Source organism: Meleagris gallopavo, chromosome 24, assembly GCF_000146605.3.
Source record: "Meleagris gallopavo isolate NT-WF06-2002-E0010 breed Aviagen turkey brand Nicholas breeding stock chromosome 24, Turkey_5.1, whole genome shotgun sequence".
Taxonomy (NCBI): domain Eukaryota; kingdom Metazoa; phylum Chordata; class Aves; order Galliformes; family Phasianidae; genus Meleagris; species Meleagris gallopavo.
Window position 1 is genome coordinate 1,966,568 of NC_015034.2, and position 10,612 is coordinate 1,977,179.

Sequence of the window (10,612 nt, forward strand, 5' to 3'; positions counted from 1 at the left end):
TTAGCTGACTTAGGAAACAGCATGGCCAAGGATAACAATCTTTGTTTCTCTGTTAGAACAAAGACGCCCGGTGGTCACACAAAAGGAAACAAAGATCAGTCTACTACATAAGAATCTTCTCTACACAGATGCAAATGATGCTATCAGCCCAGACCTCCATGGGACGTGTATTGGTGAGTAGAGCATTTAGCACAGGGCTCCTCTTCCAAGGCACTGAGGGATGCCCTTCTGAACTTGCAGGTCACTTGGTCTAGTTCAAACTTCTTCCACTTACAAATACATTTGGTCTGGAAGATGACTCAGAAAGTCCTCCTAAGAAGACCATGTATATCCCAATTTGATGAATGAGTCACACGTGTGGATTCCCTGGCATTTCCCAGGGACAACCAGGCCACTGGAATTGGATGGGAACCACTGGGTCAGCTGCACACAGCCCTCAGCAGTAGCAAATCAATGTGATAATGTGGGTTTGTGTTGGTTGAGATTTTGGTTCGTCGTGAGCAGGCCTCACTAAAATGCCCTTCCTGGAGTTGTTGTAGAGTGCAGGTAATTGAATTGTGTTCCTTCTGCCTTTCTGTAAGTCACAGACAGGCAATAAAAGAGGTGTTTTAGATGGAATCTGTATTACTACCAGAATAAGCCTCATAACATCCTTTTTAATACGTGTGTTTTCAGATGATACTGGTGTTTCTTCTGAACATTGGCACGCTCATCATTTATTTTATTGATCTTACTGAGTAAGTACATCACTGATGTTTATCCCAAAAGCTTATTTAAACAAATGGTAGAAAACCCAAGCTGGTGTGTTTTCTTAGAGCTGTTTTTTGGCCACAGGTATTAGATAGTGGAGCCCATGGGTGCTGTTATGTGACAGCGTGTATCTTTCTGTCACAGCTGTTCAGGTGTTGGTATATGTAGTTTTTTGTCTATGCCTTCAAGCTTGGATTTTCAGAAGAGCTGTGAGACAGGTGACTGTGTCCTACAGCTGGAAACAGGCTTTGAAAATGGTCCCAAACCCATTTTGAAACAGACATTTTCAAAATATTCAAAGCCCAGCTGTTCCTATTGCAATATTTAGAGAATGCTAAGCTTTTAATAAAGCTCATCACATTCTACCCAAACCTCGTTTGAACATCCAGCCATCTATGTTTGGTACCCAAATGGGAATGGAGCTCTTCCCTAAAGTCTAGGTTTCTGTAAACAATTTGATGGGAGTAAAATAACAAAACTGTCTAAGAAAGCACATCGTTTCTTCTACCAATCTTCACCTAAATGCATACATCTTATAGAACGTGCTTAGGGGTAAAAAGATATTAATGTGTAAAACCCTTTGATCGATTTAATTTGCCAGAGCATTGTTCTCAGTGCTTTGCTTGGGTGGGAAAAATAAAATGGAATCATAAAATGAAATAAATAAAATATAAAAAGCTGTGGAGCACTCTAAGCTGAATTCAGTCAGCAGGGGTAAACCTGAGAAACAGAATTATACATCAAGAGCAATCCAATATTGTGCTCAGTGCCAAGGCATTATAAATCTGACGAACAGCTAGGAATGGCTTCAGAAGGGAAAGAGTTTATATTTAAGGAATAAACAGGCAGTTAATCCTTTCACATGGAATTCTTTCCACGAATAGCACTGCACCTGTAGGTGAGAGTAGGCGTTCGCCTGGGCTCTGACCTATGGGACTGATCTCCTCAATTGTGTTTCTGCTTTTCAAATCTTCCCCGCGTGGAGGAGGAAGAGGGGTCTCAAAGGGCTCGATTGATAGATGTAGCTGATGGCCTTCCTGGGGCAGGCAGTGTCACTGGGTGCACTCAGTCCAATAGACCTTGCTGGACCAGGTGGTGCTGGTGGGAGAAGCTCATCCCTCCAGCTTTCCACTGCCAGGTTTTGCCCCTGATTTCCTACACCAACTGCATGCTCTATGAACCTCTTCTGTGCAAGGTCACTGGGCTGGCCTAGACGTTTAAATGGGCAGTATGAGCAAACCTGACAGACTTGCTGGAAACCCTTTGATGCTTCAGCTGCTCCCTTGGCAGATAGAACTCCGTGTTCAGCAGCAGCTGGGTGAGAAATCACTGCAGGAGCTCCCAGTTTTGGAATACAAACGAGTAAAGCAGTCCACGTGAGACAGGTGAAAGGGCTTTCCTGGAGAACAGGAGGTTTTTTTTTGCTTGAACACTCTATGAATATGTGAAATCCAAACTTCCCAATGAATTTGCATGGTAGATAAGTAACACGGTTTGAACATGCTCACTAAAGCTAACAAAAACCCCGCTCCTACCGTTCCATAACTCAGTAAGGAAGTGGGAATTTAGATTACACAAAATTGTGAATGTGATTAAATTCTGCTTTAGTCAGTGTTCCATAATCAAAATATGAACTCAAGTCAAATATTGCTGTATAACCAACGCACTGTTTTCTCTTTTCACCTTTTGTCCCACTGGCTGTGACATTGGATTTCCCCTCAGAGCAGAGCAATTCCAATTCTCCTTTCCATACAGAGTCATTTATGTGGATAAATTCTTCAATGCTTTCTTCGTCTTTTACTTTGGATTACGGGTAAGTGCACTGCATGGGAAAGGTGAGTTACAAACAGACTCTATTTGGGAGCAGTTTACCTGTACGGACAGAGATGCTCTGTAATGTAATGTTGGATTGCTTTAGCTTAATTCAGAGCCACTCTGTTTTTTTTTTCACCTTTTCTTGTAATTATGTTCTCCCCTTGGAATCTGGTTATTTCCAGCATTTCTGCAGTATCTCCCAGCTCACACATCAGCCATGTCTGTGTCCATGTCTTTAGAGCACTGAATCCATTGGTCAGGTCTCTCTTCAGCCTCTCTTGGACAAATCATGTGGCTGTGTACCATGTTAAGGTGCCATTGGTTACATCAATGTAGAATACATTTTGATTGTAGCTTTGGACATTAGAATTTTTAGCCAAGTCACCAGAAAATGGGATTTTCTCTCTTATAGCTGAGGGTGTGGTGTTGACCTGTCCTGAGCTTTCGTGATTTATTATTACTGATGCAGCAGTATACAGAGAAAGGCAGCTTAGAAGAAGAGATGAAAGGGGCAGATGAGAAAGGGAAAGAAAGCACTGTTATACCTCCGGGTTCAACCCATCATTGTGCTCTCAGGGCTCCAGCCCTGAAGCAAAACAGGAATATCAAGTTGGTGTCCACAGAAGACAAAGTTAGACAGGAGGAAGTACACAGCAAAAATGGATTTCTGTCTCAGAGATCTCCTTTTTTGCTCTGATGAGGCCAAAGATCACACACAGAACTGATGCTCTTTGATTTGATTCATCTTCAGTTTGTAGCAGCTGATGACAAACTGAGATTCTGGCTTGAGCTGAATTCTCTCGTGGATTTCTTCACCATCCCTCCAGTGTTTGTTTCTGCTCTCTTAAGGAAGAATTGCTTAGGTAAGTTAAGACTTGGAGATCCCACTTTCCTTACTTGTTCTGCATCCTACACAGAGACTCCTTTCAAATCTGGTTTGACCTGGGGAGGTTTTACTGCCCGTCTGTTCTTTCATTGTTCCAAACTGTTCCTTGGGAGCAAAATTATTCCTTAATTCTTTTTAAAAAAGCCTTTAATTTTGTGGGACTTCTGAATTACCAAACTCTGCCTCTATTCTGTCTGTGTGGCTTTGAGAGTCTCAACAATCTCTGTGCCTGACCAACAGGATGAGGAGCCACCCCAGAGGGGATGTAACTGTGGCACCCTGATTTCTGTGAATGGCTTTCTTGCATGCTTAGTGTCAGTAGTCCAGTGGACCTCTATGACACTCAAGCCTTCAGGTTACAGCTCGGACAAACCACATTTCTTAATTTTTCTCATAATTCAAAGCGCCTTGGAGGACATAAATGGAAATCCAGTGTTATAAAGGCTCTGAATACAGAGCAACGTTATCCCCTCTTGCTAGGTTTGAAGAATTGTTGAGGGTATCTGAATACGTGGAGATGCTCCACTTGTATAGACGGGTTTATTTTTTCTCATGGACTTTCCTGCTTTTCTGCAGGTCTGCGTTTTTTGAGAGCACTGAGGTTGTTGGACCTTCCCCGCATACTGCAGATCCTCAGGATCACCAAGGATGAGTGAGTTAAAGCCCTGCTGGGTACCCTCCAAAGCCCACCCTCCTCCCTGATGTCTGTGCTTTAGCTGGGTTGGGTAACAAAGGGGGAGAGTGTTGCATATGGGGGAGAAGCTGACCGTCAGTAATCTTACACTGGAAATAACAAAAATATTTATCACCATGAGCTCAGTGAAATTCTTGGAGGGAGGATGGAGATAAGGGGAAGTCATAAATCAAGACGTCTTAAAGCTTTTGAAGACAGATAAATGTGAAAAATGGTATTGCCTGCCATGTTGCCTGTGATAGAAAGGGCTTGGATGTAGGGAGACTTTTTCTGACTCTAAATCCTTCCTGTGCAGTTACTGTTACTAGAGAATACTTCATTGAGCAGAGCTGTAGGAGGCTTTAACCACTGCCAGTGCTGTGTTACGTGTTTAACATCCCAGGCATTCTGTCTTCCCATCTCCAGTTACTCCATCAAGCTCTCCAAGCTCTTTGCTGTGTTTATCAGCACGTGGCTCACAGCTGCAGGATTTGTTCACCTGGTATGTACCATCAGCTGTATGTTCTTCCTTGTCATCTTAAATCAGTATGGCGATGCAAGATTTGGGTTTCTGTTTTCTGTAATGAATGCAGCGTTCTCTTTGGAGAGGGAGAGAGAACAAATTGGTTGTAAAACAAAGCATGACTTAAGCCAGCAGAGTTTACTTGCATATGTTGCCAGATTTGGAGGCACTGATGCAGCACCACTCCCCTCTGTGGTAATGGATCACTTTGCAATAAAAAAAAATGAGTGCAGTTTTTTAATCAAATAGTTTTAGATGGGAGATGGACTTGAACCAAAACCTCTCTAAACTTTTTCTCCTCTTTTCTCTGCCCTGGACAGGTAGAAAACAATGGAGATCCTTGGGTCCAGCCTGTAAATTCCCAGCCCATCACCTACTTCAGGTGCATGTACCTCATCATGGTGACAATGTCCACCGTTGGCTATGGTGATATTGTGGTTCAAACAGCCTTGGGTCGAGCCTTCATTTTTTTCTTCATTATTGGTGGCTTGGTGAGAAACCTATTTTTCTTTTCTGAAAATGGCAGCTGGGGGCAGGAATGAACGGGGCTGTCAGCAAAGCTTTGAGGGGTTCCAGGTACGGATTAGGCATCAATGAGCAAAAACAGCTTTAACATTAAGTCCTTACTGGCATGGCTATAGAGTAATTTCCTAAGAGCTGGCAGGGCTTCTGGTACACTTTTTTTCCTGGCTAGAGCCAAAATACTGGGCAAGATGAATCCAAGTCTATCACCAGCATAAATCCATTGTCACTGGGATATACATCCCTGCCAGCGACTTTTAGGAATCCAAAGTAAATTTGTAGCTGTTGTTTCACGTAATATAATTCTCTTGAATTAATTTATCACGATTAGGAGATACAGAATTGGCTCTGAAAAAGGTGGTATTTCTTGATGCCTTAGGTCCTGTTTGCAAATTTCATTCCTGAAGTTTTGGAAATTGTTCAAAGCCGTAAAAGTTACAAATCCTCCTACGAAGTGATGAGTGGGAAAAAGTAAGTATGGTGACTCCTTGGAAAATAAAAACTAGCCCTCTTTCTAGGTTGGGAACCAGCTCATAAGAAATTCCTATAGTAGCTTAAATCAAATCCTGGAACTTACTCTCCATTGTTCTTTACCTCAAATGTGTCCAAATAAACCTCCTCAGCAGTGTTCATTAGTGTGGGTTTGGTTTTCAAAGGAAGAGGAAATATAGACGACATGGCAGCCTCACTTAGAGATTGAGGAGGTCTATCTCCTTGCTGATTTTTAGCTATCTGTGTGATAGAGGTTCTGTGTGTTTGTTTTTGTTGTTGTTTTTCCTTCACCACTCACAGAGCCAGAAAATTAGGTACAATTTTTAGATCTCATACCGTTCCTTTTACGACTTTTCACTCATCAGATCTCCACCGTTCACCACTTCTTAACACAGTTCCAAAATGACTCCTGAAGTCTGTATCCACAATGGGTGAAATTATCTTCAAACCAAAGATACAAACCCTGGTTCTGCTTCATCAATGTGTTTAATATACTACAAGCAGATTGTGTCATACAGTGTCAGACCTGCTACAACCACTGCTGTTTTCCAAGTGTCAAATCTTCCTTGGTTCTTCTTCTAGCTATATTGTTGTCTGTGGTAATGTCACTCTGAAGAGCGTTACTACTTTCCTGCAAGACTTTTTGCTTCAGGACGAAGGGAATGTTTGCACAGAAATCCTTTTCTGGGAGAGTAAGTATTCGTATTTCTTGGAGTTCTTCCTCTTGGACTTCCTGATCTCTCAGGGGAAAGGTGGGAGGTCTGACATTAAAGGAAGGCAACGTTATGTAGTTGATTACCTGATGATCAAAACAAATTAGAACAGCAACAAAAAAAGCTAGAAAGGATGGCCAATAATAAAGACTAATGATTAGAGTCTAAAGCTGAGCAAACTGGAGCTGGAAACAAGGCGTACATTTGGAGAAGTGAAGTGATTAATAATTACTGAAATAAATCATTAGAGAATGGGGGGATTTTCTAACCCATCTTTAAACCAAGGCTGGATACCTTCCTATGGGATTTGCTTCGTTGCTGAGATCAATGCACAATGCGAGTTTTACAATACATCATAGAAGAGAACGTTACCAAAGTTCCCGGGTGAAATACAGTTTGTATACACTGGGTAGGAAAATAACAGTTGAGTTGGAGAGAAGGTTGAAGATCAGCAGTTCCTTTTGAGCACAGAATGCAGAGTGAAGCCCTGGGAAGTGTCATTTCCTGACTCTGTGCAGTAACAGTGAGCCGTGCAATTACAGTTGCATGGAATGACACTCATGAAAAATTAATGGCAATAGCAGAAGACAGAAAGAGAAAAAAAAATCCAGGAAACATTTTCACGACTGTTAAGTTTTATAAAAGCTTGTTTTCATTAAAATCTAAACTATGCGCTTTGGCTGAGCTGCCAAAATCCCTGTAGCTCTCTTTTAAACAGTAAGTAGTTACGGCAAATGGCTTCTCTGAGAAATGGAGAACTGCAGAGCATATAATTATGAGAGATTGATGGATTTTTTTTCTTTCTTGTTGTTGTTTATACCGAATAGGTCTCTTCCCAGTCTTGAGCTGGAAGCTGTGTTCAAATGCTATTCACCCTACACTTCTTTCTTTTATGGCTCCGCGCTGAACTCTGAAGATCTGAAAAGAGTTCGGGTAAGAACTTCTGTATCTTTTGCCCTTTCTTGTAGATGTGTCAGTCTTGTCAAAATCTTGTCCCTTATGAAAGGATGCATCAGCTGCTTTTACTCAGCTCATGTTGTGATTTACACTTCAAGCAGCTCCATTTTCTGTAGTGGTACCTTTTGCATACCAATATAACACTCCTGGGAACTGAAGATGTGAGAATTGGGCATAACAAACTTTTCAGACTAGAAGTATTTCAAGTGCTGAACCATGAAAAATAAAGGCAAGGCCAAAGCGATCAACTGGTTTTAAAACTGAGATATTTTGGGCAGCAGCATTTCTGGAAATAGGATCTAACTTATTGCAATAGCCCTTAGTTACCTCTTCTTGCAAGTGTGCATCGTGTTTGAGTCGCGTCCGTGAACATCCAGAGAAGAGGCCTTGTGTTTTGAGATGTTGAAGAGTCAGTAAAATATTCCAATAGAAGCGAGAGGAATGGACTTGGCATAAAGAAAAAAACAATGAAGCCAACAAAAAAATCCCACCATTGGCTTTAACTTTACTGTGGTTTCTGGTGGTTCGTAACCTGAAATTCAGTGGTGGATCTCCATCCGGTTCCCAGAAGACTAGAAGAACTCTACCCTAAATGGAACTATTTTTTTGTTATCAGTTTCACCATAGATCTCAAATATTAATTAGATGACAGAGCAAGATTTCTTCTGACCTGCCCAAATACTGACCCTTGGAAGTGCATTGGATGGACTTTGCTGGGGAAGAACACAGCTCTGCTGTCTGGCTTTTGTAACCTCTTCTAGGAAGATGTTAGCCCAAGAAACCGTAAATTTCATGTGTTCCAGCACTTTGAAAATACAAACATACATTACACACTGTAAGATTGATTGGAGCTGTGTCACTGCTGAAACATCCTGGCATGTGTACAGCTCCAAAGTAATAGGATCACGATGACCTTATGCAAGTCTTTAACTAAAGACACATGCCACTGTTAGAGATTGTTGTACTTCATATGGGATTAAACCCTGATTTAACTTTTCTCCTGTGGGATACAGATGGAGTCTGCAAATGCTTGTCTCATTCTAGCAGATGTTTGCGCTCCAGAACCCTATACTGAAGACATTTCCAATATCATGAGGTAGGATGAGATACTCCAGTGCTTTCATTCTCTGATTGATATTAACAGTGACACGGATAGTGCAGCTGGCAGCAGAGCATATTTGTCCCATCAAGTTTTTTTTTTTTTTCTCTGTCAGGAGAACTCTGAAAGCCAACTGACTGCTTTCTGCTATGATTTTATCAGATGCTTTGAAGGGCTAAGACAGGTAGCAGCTGTGCAGTCTTGCACAGAATATAATATTACTAAATATAGTGTAATTATTTCCTTCGCTATCCTGAATATCAGCAGTCAAGGAGTCTCTCTGTTTTACTCTGGAAATAGTTATGCTCAGCTGTCAGGTCTCATATTCTAAGCATTTTTGTACCAGTCAGACTTGAAATGAGTTCTTGTAGTACTACTGGATTTTGTGAATGTGATGGCCCAGGTGGTGTAGTATTCACCCCCCAGAATCAGTTCAGAAGTCCAAGTTCCAAACTGGATCATCTTTACTTTCCACTTGTAGGGCATCTACAGAAGTGGAGATTCAGGTCAGAAAGTCCAACTTCTTTAGCTGGACTTGAAAAAATGAGGGGTCGTAGCCAGAAGGAAGCATATTAATCTGAAGTTATATCTTTCATACAGAGTGCTGTCAATCAAGAATCACTACCCCAAAACAAGAGTCATTTTACAGATCATTCAGTCCCGTAACAAGGTATGACCATGGTCTGTCTCAGTAGGGTGTTACAGTTGGAATTCTGGCTTTAATGGAATCAAAGGCTCTTATTTGGAGAAGGCAGAGATATTGTGCAATGTCTCTTACTCATACAGCCACTAACCTAGCTGGAATATCTTTCAACCCTGTTAAAAATAAATAGCAACCATTTCGTTGTTGTTTTTGTCAAAGCTGTCAGTAAACGTGCGTTCAACATTTAAAGGAAAGACAAAACCAAAAGAACCTCAAAATCAGAAGTCTGCTTTAGACTTGGTCTATTCCAGCACGGATTGTCAAAAAAGTGCAATGACAAATATAGGAAAGACAAGGAGGATCATTGTGCAGGTACAGTGGCCTTGTCCATTGCTGGGCTGATCTGTAATTGCTTTCCTACACTGAAACAGTTATACCTGCCAAACATACCCAACTGGGACTGGAGGATGGGAGACAGCATCATCTGCTTTGCTGAGCTGAAGTTGGGCTTCATGGCACAGAGCTGCCTGGTTCCTGGTTTGTCCACTCTCCTGACCAGTTTGTTCATCGGGAAAGAGAATACAGAGGTAAATCCTTTGACATGATTAAAACAAGCAAAAAAAATGTACAAACATGACTGCTGGGCATGAAATTGCCCAAACAGCCCTCAGGGCTGCCAGTCCTGCAGCAGAAATGCTTTTGCTATCACCTAGTGGCTGTGTGTGATACTTCACTCTCCAGGACAAAACATTAAATTGGACTGCTGTTCCTGTATTCGGGGGCTTTTCATTTGCAGAATTTATTTGGGCAAACCATATAAATATCGGGTGGAATAAATATAGAAGTTTTATGTAGGTCTGCTGTTTGTAGTCACAGTGCTATTTGATAGATGCGCTGTTTCTCAGGTCCAAATGCTTCCCTGGGTCACAGCAAAGTTAGCTAAGCTGTTATTTGAAGTTTTTAAGGCATACTGTGAAAACTCAGCCAACTCTTGATGTGATGCTTTTCTCAACTAAAAAGTCCATCAAATAATTTTTGTTTGGAAACTCTTAACAGCCTATTAAGTTGTATGCGGAAGGCATTCACATGCCAAGAGAATGGTGAAGTAATGAGTGGTGGTATAGAAGCCAAAGGAGCTGTCAGTAGCAGGATGTTCCTTTGACATAAACAAACCTTTCTCAGTCACACTGCTACCTTGAGGAGCAAAGAAAAAGGCACTGAGAGGTGCTGAGCCCAGAGTAGGCCTTCACTGCTCATCAGACCATCGCAGCTTTCCTGCAGTTATAGCTGGCACACATAAGACCCAAATAATTGCAAAAAATAAAGCCTCACTTTCCTCCAGTAATGGATTCCCAATACTTTGCAGTCATAAAATGACCATGTTACTTTGATTGCTGTGTTGACACCTGTTCTTCAATGGTAATAAGAGGGAATGGTTTTAAACTGAGACAGGGGAGGTTTAAGTTGGATATGAGGAGGAAGTTTTTCACACGGAGGGTGGTGAGGCACTGGAACAGGTTGCCCAAGGAGGTTGTGGAT

The 10,612-nt window shown here is 41.7% G+C and overlaps 1 protein-coding gene across 1 annotated transcript in view; it reads left to right on the forward strand.

The window, feature by feature from the left end:
- Positions 1 to 10,612, forward strand: part of KCNU1 (potassium calcium-activated channel subfamily U member 1) — a 41,115-nt gene that overhangs the window by 3,013 nt on the left and 27,490 nt on the right. Inside the window, exons 2-14 of the mRNA XM_019622589.1 lie at positions 57 to 173; positions 676 to 737; positions 2,473 to 2,563; positions 3,317 to 3,428; positions 4,028 to 4,103; positions 4,551 to 4,626; positions 4,968 to 5,138; positions 5,549 to 5,640; positions 6,244 to 6,357; positions 7,202 to 7,307; positions 8,345 to 8,427; positions 9,031 to 9,100; positions 9,505 to 9,677. Of these exons, the coding sequence (XP_019478134.1) occupies positions 57 to 173; positions 676 to 737; positions 2,473 to 2,563; positions 3,317 to 3,428; positions 4,028 to 4,103; positions 4,551 to 4,626; positions 4,968 to 5,138; positions 5,549 to 5,640; positions 6,244 to 6,357; positions 7,202 to 7,307; positions 8,345 to 8,427; positions 9,031 to 9,100; positions 9,505 to 9,677 (1,343 nt within the window). The remainder of the gene's footprint in view (positions 1 to 56; positions 174 to 675; positions 738 to 2,472; positions 2,564 to 3,316; positions 3,429 to 4,027; positions 4,104 to 4,550; positions 4,627 to 4,967; positions 5,139 to 5,548; positions 5,641 to 6,243; positions 6,358 to 7,201; positions 7,308 to 8,344; positions 8,428 to 9,030; positions 9,101 to 9,504; positions 9,678 to 10,612) is intronic.